The sequence below is a fragment of the Solea senegalensis genome, linkage group LG3 (genome assembly GCF_019176455.1).
Source record: "Solea senegalensis isolate Sse05_10M linkage group LG3, IFAPA_SoseM_1, whole genome shotgun sequence".
NCBI classification, from domain to species: Eukaryota; Metazoa; Chordata; class Actinopteri; order Pleuronectiformes; family Soleidae; genus Solea; species Solea senegalensis.
In genome coordinates, this window is record NC_058023.1 from 5851038 (window position 1) to 5877242 (window position 26205).

The 26205-nt window shown below is 40.9% G+C and overlaps 1 protein-coding gene across 1 annotated transcript in view; it reads left to right on the plus strand.

Moving 5' to 3' along the window:
* The window catches only part of adam19a (ADAM metallopeptidase domain 19a), a 156087-nt gene that overhangs the window by 95831 nt on the left and 34051 nt on the right, over positions 1-26205 (plus strand). The window contains exons 4-10 of the mRNA XM_044021542.1: positions 2299-2380; positions 8358-8434; positions 17972-18158; positions 21608-21673; positions 22884-22955; positions 24260-24426; positions 25883-25967. Coding sequence (XP_043877477.1) covers positions 2299-2380; positions 8358-8434; positions 17972-18158; positions 21608-21673; positions 22884-22955; positions 24260-24426; positions 25883-25967 — 736 coding nt within the window. The remainder of the gene's footprint in view (positions 1-2298; positions 2381-8357; positions 8435-17971; positions 18159-21607; positions 21674-22883; positions 22956-24259; positions 24427-25882; positions 25968-26205) is intronic.

A 26205-nucleotide genomic window follows, 5' to 3' on the forward strand; every position in this document is an offset into this window, starting at 1 on the left:
AAAACCAGGAGATGCATGAAATGTGATACAATCTCAATAAATCTGAATATTTTTGTTCTTCTCGCGATCGACGCTCCAACTCCGTCGCCTTGAAAGACGCGCTCTGGTGCTGCCGACTCAGCGTTTAATTTCGAGGACACAGATGATGCATTTTTTTGCAATCAGATGTCAGGAAAATAATCCAGGGGACGTCAGCGAGCCGATGGAATAAAGCTATGAATATTTTTGAAGATTCGTCCGACTTTGCACTTCTTCTTCAAAGCAGTGACTCAGTGGGCACGAGCGCGAGGCCTCACACACGGCGGCTTTTTACTACTGCTGCTCTGAGCCTGAGCTGTGATGATGAAGGTTTCCCCACCCTGACATTTTTATGGAGATTGTATGTGGTTATTGATTTTTCACCATCACGTCATCCATCAGTTGATTTTAAAGAGATAGTTTGGAGTTTTTGAAGCTGTGTGTGTGTGTGTTTGTAGAGGGAGAGACGGCAGAACCAGATGGACTTATTTGTGTTCAGGCCGTGAGTCTTATCAAACATGCGAAGTTTGACTCAGATTGGACAAAGAACTTGGGGGGTGGGGTGGGGGGGGGTGAATTTACAGCCAACTCTCTGTTTGAAAATTCAACACGATGCCATGGACCTTTGAAAACCTTTGATGAAAAAGGTTTATAGAGTCTGCACTGACCAAATTTGAAAGTGATGTAATAAATCTTCTTGGAGAAGTTTGTAAAAGTTTTTGCTTGTAGAGAAACGTGCAGATTTTTTGTTCCTTTTAACAGAGGTGTCGGACTCAAATGACCTATGAGCATCTAGTCTGGTCAAAGGGGGGCGGGGTCTAGAGAAAATATATGACACACAGAAAGTAAAAGTGCTTGCTCTTATATGGAATGATGTATACTTCACAATAAAATGATGCAAAATAAATCTATTAATATGAAAAATAGAGAAATAACAAAGTAAACAATAACACGGACAACTGTAGGGGGCGGCTGCATGTGGCCCGCGGGCCGCCAGTTTGACACCTATGCTCTCCTGATGTTTCATAGTTTAAGTCATGAAAAATGCAAATGAAGAAGAAAAATTGAGCAAAAATACAACACCTTTACACAGAGATCTCTGTTTTGGTCTGTTCACACACACACATACACACATACACAACCACGACTGCCACCGATTGGATAAATCATATGAGAAAACACTGCTGACTGACTGACAGTTACCATGGCAGATAATGGCTTTGTTTCATGTTGTGATGACGATACAGGATCCAAGAATATATCACTGTGTCAATTTGTACGCATACGCAGTATTGTTTAAACAGTCGCGGCATTGTGTCGCGTCTGTGAGTCGCATGAATCAAAACGTAAAGGTCAGACTCTCCGGTCATGTAGAGTATGGTCCAGTAAAGAAAATATTAGATTTTGTTCGGGATCTGGACATTAATCCAGATTAAAACAAAACAAAATCGTGAGTAGGGCTGTGCTACAAAAGCAGATATGGCAGAATATATAAGATGTTAGCGAATCGATCGTAATTTTTGGGACATAAATGTCACCCCAGTGTCCAGTGCAAGTTAAATCCAGTGGGTGGCAGCAGACGGGTCAAACTACGGAGCTTGGACACAAAGCTGATTCACTTAACTTCTAACTACACTTCTCACTACAACTTAAAGTTTTAATGTTTGTTAATTACAAAAAATATTTTTTTAAAAGGAATATTTTTGAGTTAAATCTTTTCACGCCTGTGTTTTAAATGTTTAATGTTTAAATAGCAAAAAAAGCAGGTGTTGGATATGGTCATTATTGATCACTGCATGTATCATATCGTAGCCTCTGTATTCTGATTGGTATCATAAAGGTTGTAGGAAAAAAAACAACACATCTCTCTTTTGAGGTCGAGGTCTTTCTCTTGCTCTGCCGTGATATAATCTGATGACAAAACCAGATTAAACCTGAAACATGTCGGGAATTATGTCTCCACTCCCTCCCTCCCCCTCTCTCTCTCTCTCGCTTCTGGGTTACAGTTAATATTACTTTCACTCACCTTGACGCTAAAGAAAGATGCTCTGATTAGATAAACACTGGTTCTCCGAGCGTGGGACCAGTGTATGAAATGATTTGTCAACAGAAAACAATCTTGGAATTGCTTTAAAAGTGGTGAGTGTGATCGTGGTCATTTTGTGTGGTTCTTTACCTGCTGCTGCTGCTGCTGCTGCTAACACTGCTAACACCCACAGGGATCATTAAAGTTCAATCTTCTCTCACCCGCCACCTTTGTCTCTCCTCTTTCTTTCCCAGTGAGCTTTTAGGTCCAGACTTCACAGAGACCTACTACACAGAACACGGGCAGCCAGTGACTGTGACTCATCAGAATTACACTGTAAGTACAAAGCCACAGACTGATGGGACGCTTCAAGTCTTTTTTTTGTTTTTAACCACTCAACAAAATCAAAATGTGAAATATTAGCGGGAGCTGGTGAAGTGAATTTGCTCCGCATTAGTTCCGTGTGATTGGCTGATGGATGCATTAAAAATGCAGGTGTTTTTTTTTGTTTTCTTACAAAGCGCTCCACGACTAATTACAAATCTATTTTGATTAAAGTAAAAGTCCAATAAGAGCAAACGGAATGAAAAGTCCACATGATAATAACCATGTTCAACAAAAGTCAATCATCACCGAGATTCAATTCAATTTTATTTTGCTTTTCACAGATGGTTTATTAATAATTATTGAGCTGGAAACTCCTTTGTACTTATTTTAATTAGAGTTTTTTTAGGACTAATTTGGTGAAGTTACTTTTAGTATATCTATTAATCTGTTCATTATACGTGTTAACTTATTATACCAAGTACCACCTGAGGAAAATATGGAGCTCTCAAAGTAAAACCATTATCACTTTTCACTGCAGGCAGATTTATTCCAAATAAGATCATCATCCTCCTCTTCCTCACATATACTTCACACACTGCTAGAGTGGCAATAGATTAAGACGGAGCGAGAGATAAGGTGACTCTAATCTTTGTTATTTGTTTCTTTTTCTCCGGTCAAACCTCCTCAGCTCCACTCTGATCATATACCGTAGCATCTATCTATTCTAATATGACTAAAATTTGTCAATTTGAACCCAAAGATTACTAAAATTTGTAAAATGGACCCCAAAGATTACTAAAATTTGTAAAATGGACCCCAAAGATTAATAAAATTTGTAAATTGGACCCCAAAGATTATTAAAATTTGTATATTGGACCCCCAAAGATTACTAAAATTTGTCAATTGGACCCCAAAGATTGATAACATTTGTAAACTGGACCCCAAAGATTACTAAAATTTGTAAACTGGAACCCAAAGATTACTAAAATTAGTAAATTGGACCCCAAAGATTATTACAATTTGTATATTGGACCCCAAAGATTACTAAAATTTGTCAATTTAACCCAAAGATTGATAACATTTGTAAACTGGACCCCAAAGATTACTAAAATTTGTAAATTGGACCCCAAAGATTACTAAAATTTGTCAATTTGTATAGAATTTTTAAGAATTTGATTGGACCAAAGATTACTAAAATTTGTCAATTTGATTACAAAACATTGGACCCCATGATTACTAAAAATTTGTAAATTGGACCCCAAGATTAAAAATTTGTAAATTGGACACCAAAGATTACAAAAATTTGTAAATTGGACCCCAAAGATTATTAAAATTTGTCAATTTGACCCAAAGATTACAAAAAATTGTAAATTGGACCCCAAAGATTACTTAAATTTGTAAATTGGACCCCAAAGATTACGAAGATTTGTAGATTTGACCCCAAAGATTACTAAAATAGTTCATCAAAAAGTTACACACCGCAGCTTTAACTCTGGTGATCTGCTCTGGTGGTCTGCTGTCTGTTCTGTTGTTTTCTGAAACAAAGGGCAAGAGGAAAGAAAAGAGAGGATTTCATGAACATGAGCCCATGTTGCAACATTTGCCTGAATTTTAAAACCAGTTTCCCTGACACAAACATTCTCATGCTGACTTTGTGACTTGTGCGGAGATTCACGGAGTCTGACCGTCTCACCTCATTTACCCTGTCAAGGTTACGGAAGATTAATTGAGGAAATGTTTCTGTTGCAGCAGAACTTACTGTACTTTGGCTACTTACATCAGAATATAAATGTTTATTAGCTCTGAATTGTTCTTCTCCGGTGTCCCTTTTAAAGGTCGCTGAAACTTCGAATACAAAGTGATATTTCCAGGTTTTTGGAGGATAGATTCTTGGATACCGTTTGGTCGTCTTTGTCCTTTAAAAGCAACATTTCTGTCATTATTTCACAGTGGCTCCCTGCAGTTCTTTTATCAAACATACTTCAGTTAGCTTTCATCCCACAAAGGTTAAAGACATAAGGGCTTAATCCTCCTCTAATCCATCTGATTCCTGTTTGATTTTCTTAAAATACGTTTGGCATTTGGCTACATTTCAATGAAAACAACCCTTGTGTTTCTGGCCACATGGCATCTTTGAGAGCGACGGAGCCGCCTCCTCATGCTGCTAATCGCTCGCGTTTGCTTCACATTTGGGAAAGGGTTTGGATTTCATGCTGCCTCCTCACGCCCAACAAACCATTGATGTGGACAAAGGACTTTTCTTAGTGCAGAATATGCCAAGATCAGCCCCGAGTTCAGGCTTGGCAGATTGAATTTTGTAGAGACGGTGAGCTGTTTATGCTCCTTTTGGGGAAATAACAAAATCTAATTTCATCTTGCTGACACCATTCCAAAGATTAGCTGTCAATTAAGTATATTTCAGGCTCATGTTTGTTCACTTACCATTAAGTTCCCGTGTTATTTCAGATACAAACTCATTTGAGTCTGTTGGAATCAAAGTGATACTTGAAGTGTGATTTTATGTGATATGCCCCTTAGTCATGGGGACAAGTTCTCAGTGACAGCATGGCTGCCAATTGGGGGACAGATTTATAGCTATTTAAGGCTGTAGTGCGTAACTTTTCAATACAAACTACTACTCTGTATTCTGCGCCATGCCGCTGCAAGTTTCTTTGATGGAGTTTGGACGAGTAGAGCTACGGTAAGGGACAAATATACAACACAAAGCTTACTAAAGTATGGTAGAAAGAAAAATAGAAAGTCTTGCACAGCCAAAGGCAAAGAGCTGTGTGTGTGTGTGTGTGCGTTTGAGAAAGAGAGAGAGGGAGAGGGAGGAAGGAGATGGAGGAGAGGTGGTATAAGTGGAGTCAAAAGTCCACAGGGGACGGTAGAAGTTCTTCATTCCGCTGTAACTGTTTGTTCACCCCAAATGTGACACAACAACCTGCAGCATGGGTAACGTTTAACGTCATTTTTGCATTGAATGCAATCCGGGTTTGAGGGACATGATTTCGGGAAGCCCATGTGAAAACCCATCGCACCTCCAGACACGAGTGACACATCTACGCGTTGACGTAACATGTTTCTTCCAAGAACATTCTGGGAATGTAACCTTTTAGTTTTCCAAATGTTCGGTTCCCAGGACGTTCCTCTAACATTACTTACCCCTCACAACCTTCATTCAACCTTTACCTTCTCTGTCGATTGCTTGCATTGACGTTCATTTCACGTTACTTTTGTCACAACCTACAGGGAACATTTGTAGAACATTCATTTGGTGACATTAACATATGACAGATTTTGCTACATATTACTAATTTTATTATTTTAAACTGTCTGCACATTTACATTCATACTTGCAGTCCTTGATGATTGAACAGGGAAACGTGGTAGGATTTAAAAAAGAAAATACGTGAATCTAAATGTAATCAGTTTTTGGTTTAGTTTTAACTAACCCTAGGAGAACCATGGGCTAACATTCTTTTAAAATACTGTGTTGGCAGCGAAGTTATTCACTCGTTGTTCACTGATTTATCCTCCTCGTGGGGCTGGAGCCAATCCCAGCTGACATAGAGGGCAAAAGGACACCCTGGACGGGTCACCAGTCCGTCCATGTGCACCAAAGTCTTCAATCCAGGAGTTGCCAGATGTTTTGTTTTCCACCTTTGATTTCACAAAAGTGGATTTGTTCCTCTCTGCTCTTCCTCCACTGAGTTCAAAGCATGTGCTTAGATTATTAAACTAAAGCCCCGAATGCTGACACTCTCCAGAGTTTAATTAGCTTCTTCAAACATGTTTGGTGAATTACTGCTGCAGATGGACTCCCGTATCGATGAGTGTTTATCTACACACCAGGCTCCCACAGATGGCACGTTTACTCTGCCCATACCTAAAAAACGAGGCATAAAGGGCCTGTCGCCCGGGCTATCACATCCTCTACATGTAACCTGGCTCACCAGTGGGAGCTGGCGAGGAGTGGCTTCGCACGTTGGCTGGAACGCTCACTCGCTGCGGCTGCTGTTCAGATGAAAGAGCTCATTTCACGCTCTGATGAGCTGACAGAGAAATTTTGGATTGTCAGAAATCGACATGCAGGCATCATTTAACCCTCATGGCGATGAAGCCCCTTTTAGCATTAGCAGTCATTATAAAGGCCCACAGGCAGTGATGCTTTTAGAAATCATTAGAGGTGCACATGGTTTTGGTGAACATGCTAATTTCTTGTGGCCTAATGCAGACCAGGTATGAACCTCTATCCTCAGTGTGTGCCTTTTTTCAATACTGCCACTGAAAATCTGTAGAATTCAATGAAAAACAGATTTTAGCCCCTTCCCAGCTAACAATTTTTGGTTCCCGGAACGCTACCTTTTGGTTGCAGGAACGTTCCCTGAAGGTTCCCCCCTAGGTTCTCCTGTGGTTGAAAGTTTTTCTAACGTTCCCCTAACGTAAGTTTTTTGTTCTATGCTTACTCGAGTTAACACAATCTTAAGAATGTGTTTGCTGCTTCATCTCAATGTAAGACACCTGGAAACTGAAGTTTGTGTCACTTTGTTATCGGCTCACCCTCCCGCACCAAATTCCATAGAGAAAATCTGCAATTTTACATCACAGCACACAGGTGTTGTTTAGTCACTGCTGCCTCTATTAGAAAGTTCATTAGTGTTATTTTGTGACTTCTGTGTTTGAATTCCTTTGTACGGATTTACCCGAGTGACACAAACTTAGCTAACGAGGAAGTAGCGGATTAGCAGCCCGTGTGTTGCCGTGAAATAAAAAAGCCAATTTGCTCTATGGGCCTTGGTGCAACAGAATTAGCAGTTTACAAACCTTTGTCTACAGCAGGAGAATGCTTCAACATCATCTTCTTAAGACATTATAGACTTGGATACAAGATGCAGCCACCCAGGAATAATCCACTAGCCCTAAATTTAGACTTGCGTAATAGTATTTGCCTGTTATTGGAGGGTAGTGATTAATTCCTGCATGTTAATGCCAAAATGTGCTTGTGGGAGGAAAATGTTTACTGGATTCAGGCCGTGTGACAGACATTTTGATGATGCTGTTCCGGACTGTTTCGCAATCAATATGTTTGATTGGTAGTGTTTCCTGAAACATTTCCAGCGGCAGGTAATTGAGCACAGTCTGCCCTCCGTTTTATACCAATCCATTAGAGCTGACCAAACTCTTATATCAAGACAGAGGACATTTTATATCCATATAATGATAACATTACTTAATAGTTCTCTTCTCAGCTGTGTACATAGGGATCATGACTTTGCAGATAAGTCCCTTTATCCCTGATTCTTATCTATGGACTTCTTTTATAATGACTGTATTTCTTGTAGAAGTGTTAAAGAACTTTTTGTGTAGTTTTGAGTGTGTTGTGGGGACTAGTGTGCAACACAACTGACTGCTTAAAAAGGTTATTCTGCTTAAAAAGGTTATTTTGGTACCGTTCCTGATGGAAACACAAAACAAATACGTGCCATACTGAACCATTTCAGACCATATTTATACCATGCAAATGGACAGAAATGGCTCTTCTTTTGATACGAGCATATTATGAAACAATGGACAATTCTGTCCTTACAGGGTATATACTGTACACTATCCTCATCAAACAAAAGTTCTGAACATGCAATACATGGTTGAAAATGTCCCTGTTGTGGCAGCAAAATAAAGTTCTATTCTATTCTAGAATCTTTCACGTACACAGGCGTTTAATTCCACTGAGATACTATTAATGCCCGTCAGGTCAGCGCTGCAACATCTACAACAACACGACTCAGCCAGTGAGTCACCACTGCTTTAATTCCACACGTCTGTCAAACATTCGGCCTTGTTTGTTTTTCATGTTTAATCTTCAATGGGACATTTAGTCTTCCTATGATGTCCTTTAAGGCTCTGCTTCCTCAAACTCATTCAGAAACATTAATTAATGGCTGTAATGGCCCGTATTGATGTCATTTTCTTTGGACTCTTTCAGGATCACTGCTTCTACCACGGCCATGTGAACGGACATCCAGAGTCCTGGGTCGCTCTCAGCACATGCTCAGGAGTCAGGTACGTTGTTTTTATGTCTCCACATTCCCGGTAGCCCTGTTGAAACCTGGTATTATAATCCAGAGTTACAACAATTTTGGTCCAAACCTATCGTTATCAGGACAATTTGACCTGGTGAGGACATTCTCTGGCTGATCCTCGCAACTTTAAAGGGCTTTTTTCCTAACCCTCAGGAATGTGTCAACACATTCAGGCCTGTGTGGACATGATTGTATCAGATTGTCATACCAACGGGGTCGAAGAGTCACGTAATCATGCCGTCACTCATCCATCCACTCATCATTATTTTCTTAGCTCTCTGCAAACAACATAAACGCGGGACATAGATGGTAAAAATGTGACATAGCACGAGGAAGATGTGCGTAAACTAAAACAAAACAAAACCAGGCTGAACAAACAAGGTCATTAAACAAAGAAAAAGAAAAAGAAAACAAAGAAGAAACAAAGAAATAGTTCTCAAGTGAATTTGAATTCTTTAAGTTTTTTGGTAACCACAACACATGCTGAAATAAACACGTTATATGTTTGTATTTAATTATAATCAATTTACATCTATTTGCAATTATGTTAGTGGCATTAACAATGTAGAATTAACTCATCCCAACACCGATCTGCACAGCATGGTGACGTCCCAAATGTGGAGGTGCAGGAGAATATTTGAATAACTGAGACGACTTAAGACACGGGCAGAAAATATATGTCTACAGAAACAGTTCTCACTAAGTACAGAGTCAATATTAATCAAAATTGGATTACCCAGCAGTCTTTGGGCCAAACAGCCCAGTTTGTGGTTGTGTAATTAATTGCAGATAAGCACCGCTTAAGCAAAATTAAATGGTTCATCCTGAAGCCTTTTAACAGCCGTTTGCTATCACAAAATCTGGATGTAATACCTTTTAATATTTCAATTAATACGATGCTTATCTTTAAACAAATTGGAGAGGAGTCAGTGAAGACAGTGGAGGTCTGGACCCCAGAGTCACACTGTGTCAATAACTGCAGTGTGTGTGTGTGTGTGTGTGTGTGTGTGTGTTTTCCACATCTGATATCTTAAAGGCCCGCTGAACCTTGAGTGACTCATCTTTTGCATATTTGACGCGATGCTTATCCATCACTGCTGTCAGGAGACTCTCACTTGCTCTGACTTTCCCCTGCTTAGTCATTGTTAGAGCAAAAACAATGCATCTGTCTTTTTCCGCCTAATGAAACTCTTGAGTTCATAAGTCATAAACACACTTGTGTTTTGCCGCCGCAGTCTTAAGGTCTGAGTGTTTTTCCCTGTGATTAATTTGCACATCACTGTTGTTTTTGTTTTGACTGAATCCTTTCACACAGAAGGTGAATGTTGTATTTTTTTCACTGAGTTTTCATTTGATTAAATAACCACTGTAAACTCTAGTTTAGAGGTTAAATTGTTTTTTTAGCAGTCATCAGCTCCTATAGGGCATTTGAGCACTTATCGATATCAGCGGACGCTGCCTCCGGTGGCGGTCGATTGCTGCTCTTCCTCCGCCCGTTATGTTGAGAAACTTAAATGCCACTTTATATCATAAATAGTTTGTAGAAACAAACAAAAAACAACTCGTTGGGAGAGTCAAGCATAGCGTTGTCCAAAATGTCTTGGTCTGCTAAAGCTTTATGATTGTCCCTCACTGAAGATAAAGCCAAAGCCTAAATGAAAAACCTGAATTCAATACTTAACAGGTATGGCTAAATACTTTTGTCCATATAGAGTATGTAGGGTAGTGGTGGACTTGGGACGGACAGGTGTAAAACAGAAGAAAATTGAGTCTTCATTGTGTTGAGCTTAGAGGAGCAGCGTTGAGAGATGCATTCATGGAACCTTGTAAATGTATGTTCTTTCATTATGATGTTTGTCCCCTTGGAAATGTTGTTAGGGGCTACAGTAAATGAATCAGCTAGTGGCTTTTTCATGCTTCAAATATCAGCCAATAAAAATCCATAATTGTGAGGCGGTTGAGGTCAAACTGTCTCACTTACATCCTTAACAAAATTCACGACTCAGAGGTGTGTTTTAGCCTCGGTTTATAAAATTAAAAGTCTCATCTTTTGTTGAGTAAGGAGGAGAACAAAAAAAAAAAAGCTGGTACAGCTCTATTCCAGTTTTTAATTTGAAAACCTTTAATTGATTTTGCTGCTGGCATCATCCTCGTCCATCTAGTTTATTTGGTTATAGACCTGCTGACACATGAACTCTATTTCAATCAGGACAAACAAGTGAATGGAAATATTGTTTATGAACAATATGTCCCTGAATTTGATCCAATAAAAGAGACATTAAATTAGAGCTCGGTGGAGCTTTGGCAGGAATGTTTAAATCCAAAAGTTTGCTTGACAAATAAGGAGTTGGAGGAAGTTTTTCCATCAAGTTGTAAAAGAATCTTTATATTCTTGTGTCAGATTCGGCGTCTGGCTCGGCGATGACGCGCACGTCAGCACTCTTCAGTCCCTCTGTCCCGCTCGAGGCAGGTGGCCAGATCCTGCTTGTTGACAGCAGCTTTGATGAGAACAGAGCAGACGTTGAGGGGAGAGAATTGAGTTGTGTGAGCCAGCAGAATGTGAATGCTCTTTTAATGCCCAGTCATTCACAGAGTCGTCCCCGGGTTTGCTGCCTGATGCAACTCTGAGATCCTGTCACTGCTTTAAGTTTCCTCATGGGATGAAATGGTAAAAAGTTGCAAGCTTTTAAATTCCGGGACATTTTTCCCTTCATTTAAAGGTTCAGTTTTTTGGTTTTTTTTTTACCAGTGTACAATCATCTGATTTGATTAATTGTTTTTCATTACTTTAGAATGAGCTTTTTATATTGGGTCAGCTCTTTTCCAATAGTGATAGTACTTGGTGTGGTTCCAAGCGAGCTGAAACGACTAAAACAGACCTTTGGGCACTGATTGGTCCGAGCAGGGTAACTGCACATTTTCAGACCTCAGAAAAGAAGAATTAAGACCATTATTGGGGGAAAATAATTAACCACGTTGAGTTTATGGTACTATGGTAACAGAAAATGATGTGCCTGATAACCAAGTAGAGCCGAGTAGTAGAACTGTATAATGTATAAAGCGCCATAAGTGCCTCAACTAAACATTTCTTTGAGTTTTGTTGTTAACTGAAGGCTACATAGGTGTACAAACAGCTTTATGAATAAAACATACAGTTAACATGAATAGAATCTAGTTATATATGCAAAGCTGCGTTTCCGAGACATTCCCCCTAGAAATCAAATCAAATTATACTGAATCGCTGTTTTTCTCATTCGTCGTTTGTCTTCACGTGTTCTTTGTCCCTCACCTGAGGTGACAGTGACAGAAGAGTGACGGCATGAGCTGCAGCAGCTTAATTCACAACACCACAGGAAACACAGAGGCATGAGCTTTAAGGTGACCTTTTTTTTTTCTCCACACACACACAGTACCTCAAATCAATATCCTTTTGTCCACAAACTCTTCCAAGGATAACGGAGGTCACAAGTCTCCGGGAGTGTTATTTTGGGGTTTGTTGAGGATCGCTCTCTCTGAAGACACAATGTTATTAGCCCACCCGATAAAATATCAAGACGTTGTGGATGTGTTTATAGTTTGGTAAGTTTGTGTCACTGAGGTTAATCAGAAAAATGCCGTTTAACATGAGATAAAGTGGGAAACATGTTCTTGAATGTAGTGTCTTACTCTCCCGTTGTATTTATGTTAGATTGTTATGTATTATATGTGTTTTATTTTATTTTACATTGGACTGTAACTGACTGTTTTCAGCCACGTTTTGTCCATGAGATGCATTCATGGAACCATGTAAATGTATTTCCTTTTGCAAACACTCAGGAATTAGGTAGATCATTCTGTCTGTTTTTCATTATGATGTTTGTCCCCTTGGAAATCCTTGCATCTCAAGCTGGTTCTTATTCACACTGCACAGTCAGCGCCGACTACAAGTCAGTATCTCATACAACGACACTTTAAACACCCGAACTATCCCTTCAATAAGTCACACGCTTACATCTGCATCTCGTCCCCACTTTCCCCCTCGCTCAGCGACTCCGGCAGTTTGTTTCTCCATCCACGATGAACGCAGAGTAACTGACATTTGCTGTCCTTGTCACTTTTGATGATCGCAGAATCAAAGCTCTCCCCGTCATTATCCTCATTATAAGTCACTCCCTCACAAAAGCCTCAACCGCGCCTGTAAATTATAAATGTTATGGAGGCAGAATAATGGCACCGTGAGCATAAAATGGTAATGTCAGAGAGACGTGGAAGGAAACGCATAAAACCAACGGAAATATGACGGAGATTTGGTGAGAGAAAGTGTAGTTCAGGAAGTAAGACTGTCGTCATCTGACAAATCCATTTTGTCCTTTTAATGTCCCACACAAATAAATATCCCACTCCATTATCGATTTAAAATTTTGAAACGTCAGCACTGATGACAATGCCTTTTGTAAACTTTTAATTTGTGAACAATCACCTTTGCTTTTATACTCAGATCTAGAGCTGCAACTAACGATTATTTTCATAATCGATTAATCTGTCGATTGTTTTCTCGATTAATCGTTTGGTCCATTAAATATCAGAAAACCTTAAAAAATGTTGATCGGTGTTCGTCAAACCTCAAATGTCTTGTTCTGTCCACAAACCAAAATGATTGACTTTTAATGATTGTTTTGTTATCCAGAGCAAAGAAATTAAGGAAATATTCACATTTGAGAAGCTTAACCAATTGGAAATCTTGTTTTAATCATGAAAAAAGCTTCAAACCGATTAATCGATTATCAAAATAGTTGTCGATCAATTTAATAATCGATTAATTGATTAATCGTTTCAGCTCTACTCAGATTAAGCAATTTTTTTCTAACCCGTATTCAACAAATACAGTTTTGAAATTTCGCTGAGCAACATTGCGGCTCTTTTTTCAGCATTTGACCTTCAACACATCAGAACTATCAGAGTGCATGTTGTTGTGGATGATGTGAGTCAAAGTCTTACAAATCAGTGAAACAATCAAAGCTGACCTTGCTCAAATTGTCAGGACAGACTTAATAATAACAGCGCTTACACACATCTGTCTGGAAACTACGATTAAAACTGTTGTTTGTCAAATTCACAGCTTGGTATGAGGCGGTTTATGGGTGCGTTCACACCAGCTCCTTCTAAATCCAACCCTAGTTCTCGGAAAGTGCGGTTGGTTTGGGAGGGTGTGAACGCACAACCAAACTCTGATCTGTTCTCTGATATATGAATTAGGGTGTTTAGAGATCGCTGACTTTTCCTGCGACTGCGGCAGAAACCCTCTTTTTGATTTGATCATGACGAGTGGAGAGAGAACCGTACAGAAACTACACTTATTGCACTCCTTTGGCTCGTGAAAGTGGATTTAAAGCTTATTGTTGGAAATGGCCAAAGTGCACCACCCTTCATGACTCACAGGGGAAGTGAGGATTGTGCCGAAAGGAAAACCTCATGATTGCCAAAATTACAAGTCACCGGAGGCCCCTGCTGCCACGATAACAAAGTTTGGGATCTGAACATCTTGTTGGGTTTCCGCATTGACCTTCTCCGCTCTTATTTGCAGTCCTCCAGCAGTGCTGAGTGTTTTCATTTTCAATGCGACCCTGCCGCTCCCAGATCTGCTCTAACTGCAGGCAACTTTCATGACATAACAAAGTGTTTTGTATCGACTCCGAGCGAATGAGTTGGGTTTTAGGGGATATTGTTGAAGAGCCTGGAACATACGGACAACGTAATTACTTAAGACGTTGAGTAAGAAAAGGGAAAAACCCTCTGTGTTTTCCCCACAAAGCGTGGCTCGGAGCTCAGCTGCAGCCGTATGGTCATGCAGCGTGGATGAGGAGAATAACCAGCGGCATTCCTTTGACAGAAACCAATTTGAGTCTCTCTGTGCATATTGTGTTCGCTGTAAAATAAATAGAACGTCTGACAAAGTGTTCACACAAGGTGAAAAAGTGTTCACGCAACTTCAAATGCACACGGAGGTGCAGTGAGCCGAGATTGAATGAATCATTACTTTTCAAGGTCAGGATAGAGATGGATAGAATTCTTCATCTGTTTGCCTCTGGGGGTAAAACTTATGAATATAAAGTATAAATTGAAAGGTTGATAAAAAAAAACCAACATTGTAATTGCTTTCCGCAGTTTTGGAAATGTAATTAAATATTTAAAAAAAATTAATTAAAGTAACCTTAGGTCTTAAAGTTTTAAATTTGTTTTTCAATGTATTCACTTTTTTTTTTTAGTAAGTTCCTTTGCTATTATGTGACTATTTTAAAATGTCCCTGCTGTTTAAACTTAAATCAAGATTTTTGAGGGAGGTTATTTTGTGACTTTAAATAGGACTCGTATGAACTCGCGTTTACGGCGTAGGTTTTGAACACGACACGCTCGGGGTCGTGAGAACACCTCTGGCTGCAGCAAGCAAGAGACTTAAACCAGCAGGTTAATATTTATTTAATGTTATAAAAACAGCTTTACAAATCAATGTTGTACTAAGTGCAATGACAATAATTGATAATTAAACTTGGCACACATGAATATGGTCCTGAATCCACAATGTAGTATTGCTGCTTATCGTGTTCATCATCCTTTTTTCTTTTAGTTACAGTTTACCATCAGTACTCAGAATTAGGGCGCGGGTGGGTAAAAAACTCTGCCCAAATAAGCAACTACATTTTAGCAACAATTCCCCCCAAAAAACACAACCCGTGATTCCCAATATTTGTAAGGGACTTTACAGAAAAACAAGCCCAAAGTTGCTTATAAGAAATAAACTTGGCAACTATGACACTAAGTTTTTGAAAGCAACAAGAGAAAAGAACCAGTGTACAAATGACACCTTTCCGTAGTTGACTTGACTTGAGTGAGGTTTCCAAACTGACATAATTAAAATTCATGAAAATGGGGTCAAAAAAAGTAAAAATGAAAGACCTGATGAGTTTGGATGCTTGCAAAATTCAGCTGTGTTATATTTAGCAGTGTCAGCAGAACTGCTAATGCTGTGATGCTGCAAACTTAGCTTTTCCCGTTTGTGATCTTCCTACGATGATACGATGAAACGCGAGTCGTCTTCTAAAAAAGTTAAAAAAATAAAAAAATAAGGAACTCACACGAAATGCAGTGTGTTTATGAGTGATCGCTGCACTTTACCAAATGTACAATCCAGTCGTTTCCATCCTTTTTCTGACACCGTATCACTTTGAAGTAAGTCAGGCGGTAATGGAAGAGTCAGGAGTGGCTACAGTGAGCTGTTAAATGAAGAGCTAGGCAGAAACTCCTCAGCCTGGAGGTAACTCCTGTCACTGCTCCCTGCTGCTCACAGACTCCTGCTGTTCGCAGCATGAAATCAGATCATGGCTGCTGCCAGAGTGAAGACCAATATTACCTGACTTCTCTATTAAAACACAACTCCCTGACCTGTAGTATTAAATAGGGATGTAATGGGATTGTCAATCCCACGATATTGCAGGAACAAAACCGGTGCGGACCTGTGACAGTATCAAACGATAGGTCCTCGGGGCAAAAACTGTGAAGGACAGTGAGAACGACACAGCCTCCACAGGTTCAGCACAGCCAAAATGGCAAGGAGGAGAGGTGAAGATTTTGAGATTGCGAAAGCTCCAGGGGCTTTGAAATCTGATGTATGGAAGCATTTTGGTGGAGAGGAGAAAAACAAAAAAACAACCTGCCAGACTGTGATGATCTACATGCTGCAAAAAGAAGACGAGATGTTTGGGGTAAACATCAGCCAGGCTAAGATACTGTAAAGTATTTTTATTTTTTTTACAAACCCCACTTCCCCATGGGCCACACGGTGATGTAGTGGTTAGCACTCTCGCCTTGCAGCGATAAGACCCGGGTTCGAGCCCTGGTTGGAACAAGGGCCTTTCTGCATGGAGTTTGCATGTTCTCCCAGTGTGTGCGTGGGTTCTCTCCGGGTTCTCCGGCTTCCTCCCACAGTCCAAAAACATGCAATGTGGGGAATAGGTAAATTGGACACTCTAAATTGACCATAGGAGTGTATGTGAGAGTGAATGGTTGTTTGTCTCTATCTGTGTGTGGCCCTGCGATGGACTGGTGAACTGTTCAGGGTGTACCCCGCCTATCGCCCAATGTAGCTGAGATTGGCACAGGACCCCCCGCGACCCTCCGGTGGAGGATAAAGCGGTTAGATGATGACTGACTGACTGACTTCCCCATTTCAACAAGATTTCTACTTGCACGATATTGTGACGCAGGTTCTCGCACATTCTTTTGGTCACTTACACAAATAACACGCCACATTGTGTGCCCTTATTTGTTTCACCAGGGAATTGACCTACAGTACCACTCGGCAGCAGCAGGATTTCAAACAATAGTGACTGAAACGGAGCTGGAGCTGATGACTGTAGAACGACTTTGACTGAAGATGCTGTTTTGCAGGAAGAGAGTTTTCTCCCACAGCGTGTCCTCGATGTGTTCCCTGTTTGTTCAACTTGCCTGGGAAATAGTGGAGAAGAAGTGGCGAGTGTAATAGGAAGTAAAAAACCAAGTGGACTAATCACAGCTGTTGTGGTTATGAGTCACAATGGGATGCTGTTATTAAAAGGTTGTGAGAAGTTGAGGGACTTTGAAAGTGTTGTGTTGCTCCAAAAAGACGCCATGTTTAGAATGTAAGGTGCCCCGAGTGCAAACACAGCTGGAAAATCTCCAAAAAAGTGACAGTGTGAGAGAAGGTGAGTGCAAACCCTGCTTCCTCCAAGCTCAGCCTATAGAAGTCAGCCTGCATGTTCTGGAGACCTCATCGCTTTTATGACCTCATCTGACCCAGAACACTTCCTGCTGTTTTTCTTCATCTGTGGATGGCAAAGTCCACTTGGATCCAATTTTCCGGACATCTGAAAACAGCTTCACATCCGTCCACACTGTATGCTGCTGACCTTAAGCTACCTGTGCTGTATGTGTATGGTAAACCACTGCAGCTCTGCTGGCAAAGCAGAGTAAAGTTCCACTGCAGGATGCAGCAGTCAATTTTCAGTGACCTCAACACCTAGGGAGATGGAGATTACAGCTCATCACTCTTCCGCTAGTTTCACACTCTCCCACTGGACCTCCGTGGTGGACTGCATTTCAATGTTGTCACGTGTGGTGAACTGCTTCTTTTTAGACGACAACTAAAGAAACTGTTGGATTTTCACAACTTATAAGTTATGCTTGCACTACACTGGACTGTCAATTCACATTGTAAGATGCAAGAACTTATCATTGAGTTCATGCCGTAACTTTACCCCCATAACTGACACACATCTCTATTTAATATTTGTTCTCACTTTGCTAGTTTCAAACATAAATAATCCTTGTAAATTGTAATTTCCTTAGCAGGGAGAGTTTTATTCACCACACAAAACATTATCTCTGGTGTTTAAGAACATTTTAACATGAAAGAGTCTATGAAAAACTGATGAGCGGATTCCAGATATCGCCTTCATTTATTCTTCTCATTCTCTTTTCTTTTGTTTTGTTTTTTTTACCACAGGGGCCTGATATCCTTGAATACAAGTCACACGTACTACCTGGAACCAATCAGCGGTTCAGTGGATCCTCTTCACCATTCGCTGCTGAATGCGGAGGAACTGCCAATTAAAGGCGGAAACTGTGGCCACGGCCATCACACAGCACAGTCCAACCACATCTCTGACCTGCTCAGACCGTTCCATCTGAGGGTGAGTCTCACAAACGACTATTCAAAATAAGCTCAAACTGTATAAGATGGTTTGTGTATAATTTAGTGTATAGTATAATGTAGCAAGAACTCACGTTTGCTACATACTGACAAAAATGTGGACGTTGGCTTTAATCGCCGTGATACAAACTCGTACTGTCAACTTTACGGATATTTACTCCATAAACCAGACTGACAACAACAGTGTTTTTATTTTTTATTTTTCAAACCAAACATTTATTTAGGTTAACCATAAATTCCAGCAACAGAATCTATTTTTTCAGAATAAAAGCTCTGAAATCTGAATTTTTTATATTTTTTGAAGATAAGAAAATCATTTCAAGATCAGATTCATTAAATAATCTGGGCCACCGATTGCTGACCACTGCATTAGAGGTTGTGATATGAGATGCATTCACGGAACATTGTAAATGTCCTTCCTTCTGCAAACACACCTAGAGAACTGCACCTCCTTAAGCTGTGTTTGAAGCCTGAGGGAATTTTTGCCCATTTCACGAGATTTTGACCAATGACAGGACAGTTCAGAGAAAGAGAAAGTCACCACTGCAAGCCACCTGAAAAGGATGGGAGGATCAGGTTTTCCCAACGCTGATTTTTAGAATCGTGTTTTTGGCCAATTTCCTTTCTTGCAACTCCAAAAGACTCTACCATGATCCCAAACATCAGAATGTAATTGAATTAAGGATTAAACTGAACCCTTAGCTATATTTCCTACTGCAGCTTTAATGGAACGTTAAATGTTCCCCTCCTCATCAGCAGCAGATCCACCTTCATATAGCACAATGAACAATACGCAGAGCCCGGAGTTCAGAGTATATCTGCGATTATCACGACTCATTACCACCTTGCAGTTGAACTACTCAAGCTTAATTTTTTTTTAAAGGAGACGCAATCTTAGTGAAAAAGACCCAGATATAAAGATCCATTTCCTTCCCCTAATGTGATGCACTGTGTCATAATTGACTTATTTCTGGTACTAAATGAAATCTCCATTTGCGCACAAACGTTTGGCTCTGCAAGGGAAAGAAAGTTGTCTGTCATGTGCGAGTGCAATTTTGAAAAGGTCTCGGTGCCATTTCGGGGCACAAAATGACTTTTCTGCGGCGCCTGGAAATGAAGGGCATTATAGCTTTGACTCAGCTTTCCAAGGTGATTCAGGCTGCGAGTCAATTCTGCACCTTTACAGAGACGAACTAAGTCGAGTTAGCTCATCTGCCGTTATCACTGCGGGGACAAACAGTCAGTCTTTGGCTTTTCTTCTCGTATTTATTCTGCATATTTATCACTTCCCCATTTACATTCTCAATCACATTAAACTGTTTTTCTCCACTCCGCATATGCTAAAACCTGCCTCCACTTCTCCACTGGAGCATTGTTCTTTTCCCGTATACTCTTTATCTTCCTCCCTCCTGCACTTGGCCCCTTGGCTTCCCCAGTTCCTTGCACAGTCGCCCATTAATCCTGCCTTGTTATGCAGTAATGCCAGCCACAGCAGACTTCAGACTGTCCTGGGGCTTTTGCCACTATTTGCTTATGGATAATGTGATGAGTGAGTGTATTACTGTGTGTGTGTGTGCACTCTTGTATTTGTTACCTCTTTAGGACCTTTTCTGGCATAAACCCTCGCCTTGTCAGGACGTGTCGTCCCCATAGAGACCAAAGGGGGCAAAACCTAATTTCTGAGGACCTGAACCATTGAATTATGGTTTGGTTAACCCTCTTATGACCATCATGATAATCAGGCCGATTTTATGGCTGTAGAATTGTCACAAAATGTTCAATGAGTGAGTGCCTCTGCCCCTTTTTCCAAGATAACTTTCACGCTCAATATCTGGCAGTTATTCAACCATTTAAGGCCCTGGTATACTTCTGTGTACAGCACATGCAGACCCAATGCACAACTTGCACATGACATGAACTGCGTTATCAACATACAAGGTTTTGGAACTGCACGCAAAGAGCACATTGGGTGAGTGTGGACAGATCCAGATCCGATCCAGCCCCGCTCACCAAGTAAGTAGTATACCAGGGCCTTTAGGGATTACGATACTCAGAAGCTGACGTCAACGTGTGACGCGCTGGTGAATCTTGTCTGTGATTGGACGGTCGTTCTGCGGAGGTCCTGAGGGCTACCGTAATGACATGGCTACAATTTTATCCTTCTCATGAGGGTCGCGGGGGGTGCTGTGCCAGTCTAAGCTGACATAGGGCGAAAGGCGGGGTACAGCCTGGACGGATGTTCTAGATATTACAAACAGTCCAGGAGTTATGGTAATGACAAGTACGCATGCCAAATCCTGTCAGCGATGGTCACAGAAGGGTTAATGTGAGGTAAACATCTTTGGTGTCTAAATGCATAGAAGGCAACGTAGAGTCCTTATAAGGTCAGCTGCTTGAGCCTGTGTGTATGTCGTGTGTCGCAGCTCCACACACAGTCTCTGATATTGGTGTTAAGTCCACACCGAGCCACAGCAGCAGTCCCTCCACATGTAGATCAATGAGATTTAATTACAGCTGAGCCTTTTCCTAATGGCTGTAATCAAGTATTAGGGGGCAGGAGACACAGTGATGGAAGAAGTGAGGCGAGTCATAAAGCTTTGCAAACACTGCAGAAGCAGCGAGAACATCTTGGAATGTATTTGGCATTGCTTTTCTGTATGTGCCACTTTTTTAATGTGTACATAAAAGCTGTATTGAGCATTACAGTTAAGCTATTGCTAAATGAGTTCAAGACCATCAGCTGACTTCCTGTCTCCATGTCTTATAGTTTAATGGTAGTTCTTGTGTTGCCGGGCAACATTCATGACTGTAAACTGAAGTTTACCGCTTAAAATGTTGATGTTTGACAGTTTAATGGGATAAAAACGTATTGTAGCTTCGTAGTGGGATTAGGGAGGGATTTGTGCAGGATCACCTACACCAGTGATTGTCAAAGACTGGGTCGGGACCCACAGTTGGGTCGCAGGAGGTTATTTTTGAGGTCCTGAAGCAAATTTGCAGTATTTTCCTCATTTTAGATATGATTTATACATATATGTTTTAAAATAACATGCATAAGATGCAATTTTAGTTAGTCTAGTAAACGTCTCTTTGAAATGAGTCATTTACTCGTTCGAAAAAAGATTCAGTGATACAGATATGACAGTAATTTAGTCACTACATCTTGTCATCTTTAAAAAGTGGGTCCACATATACACATTTTTTTGGAAACACTGGCTTAGTGTGCCATGTAGAGATGCCGGCAATGATTTTGTAATTACCCAGAATTCCTCAGGGGGCTGACAGAATGTATGTTCTCCCTTCTATTTTTACCTCCACTATTCTTTTCACATCCTAAAAAGGATACTTCAGGTTTTTGGAAATGTTGAATTCACCATCTTCCTGTTGTTGGTGTTTTTTTTTTTGTCTTTCCCCCGTGTCTTCTGTCAGGTAAAAAGAAACACCTGGGGTACAACCAAGTACATGGAGCTATACATCGTCGCAGACAACACACTGGTAAGCTCACAGTAACATTATCCACCCATTCAGCTGCCAAAGATTCCCGGTCGTGCAATTCATCAGCACTGACTGACCCAGCGCCACAGACCTCCATTTTCTTTCTCCGTCTCAAGTACTTCAGCCAAATGATTCGTAACTTGAGAAGTAAGCTACAAAGTCTCATTCAGACAATGGTCCACAAATCTATGTATGTGTATATTATACTTCATAATGAATTGCAGGTTCAGACCATTTTATTTCAACAACCCTTGTATTTGTAATCTCTTCAGTTTTAAAAATAAAAAAAATGCATGAACATCCACGCGAGACACAAAAGGGGTGGAAACAAATTGAGAAAAATGAACAGTTGCTTGGCAATATTTTTGCATACTTACCACATTGGCTTTAACTCTCAAAAATGACATTTTCCCAGACACTATCAACTACATAAAATAAGCATCACTCCTTATTTGGAGAGTCTACATGAAGCCATTTCCTGGTAATGGCTTTTTCTTCTACTTTAAACCTCAATTTAACATCCTTTAACTCTCAAATGTTGCAAAGATGCATCACCAGGCATGTGTTTGGGTTTTTACACCCCTTGTTTTTCAAGTTTGAAACAGTGCTCTAATGTTTTCTAGGCCTTTTAAGCTACTCAGTACTTAAATCAATTATTTCTATTTTATCCAAAAAAAAAAAAAGTTCCTCCTTCTCTTCCTGGTGCCTGAACCGCATCTACGTGGCTACATTTATCCACTTAACATCTGGCCATCATCGCATGACACATCACCGTAGAAACAGGAGCCACATCTTCCACAATTATCTCATTGCAGCTAATGGAGCTCTTTCATAGCGAGAGCTGGGAGCTGATATCATTGTCCCTGCGAGGCGAAGGCATGTGGAGGCGAGCCAGAAGGATTTGTCTGCCTAATGAGGGAGTGCATTTAGATCGAAACAAAGGTGGAAGGGCTTTTAAACAGACACTGAGCAGCGGTGATGAGATGCTATATTTGAAGGTTTCTTACACACTTGGTGACTAAAGCGGTGGTCTTTTCCCTGCTCTGCAAATGCTGGAAATTAGGATTAAAGCCGGGTTGCTTGGGTTACGGGGCTGTATTCACCGGTCACTAATCTCCGCTGGTGGGATTCACGCTCACGGTTAATTTGTTTGTCTGACCATAGACCTCATTCACACCACTAATGCTCACCCATCTCCTCTGTCCTGCAGTTTAAGCGGCAGAATAAGGACTATGAAAAGACCAAGGCACGGATAATGGAAATTGCCAATTACGTGGATAAGGTAAGGCTGATGGCTTCTCCTGCTGCCGACCGCGATTCTCCCAAGCATACGGGGCCGCTCCACTCAACTGACTAATACCTATTGTTGTACAGTCTTCACATATCGTGACGCCATCTGTCGCCGATCTTTGAAGCTGTAGAGCGTAACTTTAAAATAATAACAAATGTCTGGTACCCTTAAAATTGCTGTCAGATGAGTTCACACAATGTTGATAAAAGCAAAAAAGCTCCATATGACTCCCTCTGTGTTTCTCTGTGTTGTATCATTCCCACACTGCACATGGGAAGCGAGAGGTTTCATGTCCAGGCCAGAAACTACCATTGTAAAGCCTTGGGATTTGTGATTTGACCAGCGGCATGAAACAATTTCTTTTAAATGGCAACATCCATCCATCCATCTACCGCTTTATCTTCCACATGAGGGTCCCGGGGGGCGCACTGGTGTCAATCTCAGCTGGCGGGGTAAACCCTGGACAGGTCGCCAGTCCAGCACAGGGACGCATATAGAGACAAACATTCAGCATTCACTCTCACACCTACAGTCAATTTAGAGTGTGGGTGAATTTACCCAATCCCCAAAGCCGGAGAACCCAGAGAAAACCTACACACACACACACACACAGGGAGAACATGCATACTCCATGAAGAAGGGCCCTTGCTGCAACCGGGTCGCAAAGTGCTCACCACTACACCAACCATGTGTCCCTAAATGGGAACATAATTTACAGAACTGAAATGAAAAAAAGAAAAGCAGGCTCATTAGACTTCCATAGAAAGAGAAGAGAATAGGCAGAATCACCCCCAGCTACTGTCCATGGTCGAGACAGGCGGACAACAGCAACGCTGCGCTAGTAAAGTGAGACAAACAGATTGGAGAATGAGTGTATTTGGTCCATAAAATGTCAAAATATGAAAAAAATGATGTTCTCAAATGTTGTGCTCCTGGTGTACACAATCGCTCCCTCAGTCGGTGCCTATTTTCACATGAAAGACGCCGCGAACAAATAAAGTGAACATCGTTTCTATTCACAAAGACCAAACAGAGGCAGATTAATAGCATCAACAACAAGTTGCACAAGGCAGCTTTAAAGGTGGTCGTCTTTGTTCCCTACTAAATCAAAAGTGAATGAAATGTGTACACAAATGTCTGCTGTCACATTAACCTCTGAAGAATTCAATCAATACCGTCCTTCAGCAGTGCTTTATGGGAGATTGAGGTGAAAATGCAGTATGTGACCAGACTGTGTTAGGGGAGCTTATGACGAGACGGTGGACTAACCTTTGTGTGTGTGTGTGTGTGGTCAGTTCTACAGAGCTCTGAACATCCGAGTGCCGCTCATTGGTCTGGAGGTTTGGACTGACAGGGACCAGTGTATCGTCAAGGAGGAGCCCAACGCAACTTTGTGGTCCTTCCTGCAGTGGCGACAGAAGCTGAAATCCCGCAAGAAGCACGACAACGCGCAGCTGCTCACGTGAGCAACACACGCGTCACTTACAGTCTTTTTTATTGACTCATTCTAATAATTCAGTTCACCAAAAAGAACTCCTTTGCTCGTGACTTTTTTTTGTGTATGTCATGTATAAAACAACATCATGGTTTTGTGCAACCGTGCTTTCATTTACGGCAGTTGATTTTAAAGCCTAATTTGCAGAAACAAGAAGAAGCAACTTCATTTTCACCTTTACTGAACTTCATGTTAGGGTTTTTTGAAGTGTCGTTGTAAGAGGTATTTGCACATATGGCGCTTTTACATTTTAATATCTAAAATCTCAATATTTAACAGTCTGGTGTATTTAGTGTCAGCACTGCCGAAAGCTGGCAAACGTGAACCGAATCACAACCCGTTCAGTGGTATTTCAGTTCAGTGATTGTGTCAGACAGAGTCTGTGCTCCGGTCATGCAGGAAATACTGAACTAATCTTTTTAATGAACTGATTCGAATGATTCAGTACACTGAAAACAACTGTGTGTTACAGTGCCAAAAGTGTACAATGGAAAAGCTGCAAAAGAAAACGATGTTTGATTTTGATTTGATTTTTTTTCAAAAAATCAAAAAATAGAACAATGAAAGGAAAGTATTTGCTAAAAACATGTCTCTAGTGTAAAAGTCTCCACTGCGGTGGCAATGCCCTCTCCAAACTACATTTGTATCCATTCTTTTTTTTTGGTTTTAAGAAGGTATACAGAAAATCCTGAGCTTTCTTAGGTGTCACACTGACTGCACCATAGGGAGGAGCCAATCAAGGAAACAGGCTGCTGTAGTTTTTCTTTTCAAGTGAGAAAATGTGGAAATCTCTGCCCTCCTGATGTTGATGCGTGGGTTTGTACTGTAATCATTCGCGCGTCCCCCGCTAATAATACGAAAGCTGATTAGTTGAATCTCCTCCCGCACACATGCACAGTTCACCCCCGTCCTGGCATCATTAGAGCCTCTGTGTGGCTCTAACGACATGAACAGCCACAGCTTTGGGTCACACCGTTTCATATTTCATGTGCAAATTGACACATGATTAGTCAAATAGGGATTTCATTACGCAAAAATCTTGCTGTAATTGTGCCGAACCAGCTCAGTGTGCGCCGCCAGAAGCAGCATCGCAGCTCAACGCACACACATATTTGTCGAGTTACCCACAAGCATTTAATTGGCCCCTCTTGCTCTTGCTCCATTAGCTGTGCTGATACCACAGGGCCTGTTTTGTGTTGATTTGGTTTTTGGATGCAAAGTGACAAGTACCACAGACAAGTAACACAAGGTGTGGATTGAGGTTCCTCGCACGCTCGCGCCCACATCTCCCACGTCCGAAAGGCTTATCGTGTCTGTGCTGCTACTGCATCTGCAATCAATGTGCATCCACTGTGAAGCTGTAAGTGAACAGGGAGGAGATTATGGTTAATGATTTTTCACTGTGTGTGTTTGTGTGCTGTAGTGGTGTGATTTTCAAGGGGACAACTATTGGAATGGCACCGCTGGAGGGCATGTGCAGCCTGGAAAACTCTGGCGGCATCAACGTGGTATGTAGGAAAACATTTATCTTCCCATCTCATTGCTCCATCTCACTATGTGTTTTTTTCTTTTCAATATTTGTGAACTTTTCCTCCTCAAACTTTTCTCTCATTTTGAAGCCACATTTTATTCTCTGGTTTCCAGTGACGGGAATAACGACTTACTGTTTCCATCATTACAAAGCCGTTGCTGACAATAACATGTGGCACCAGGGCTGTCCTAACTTTTATTTAACGAGGGCCAGAT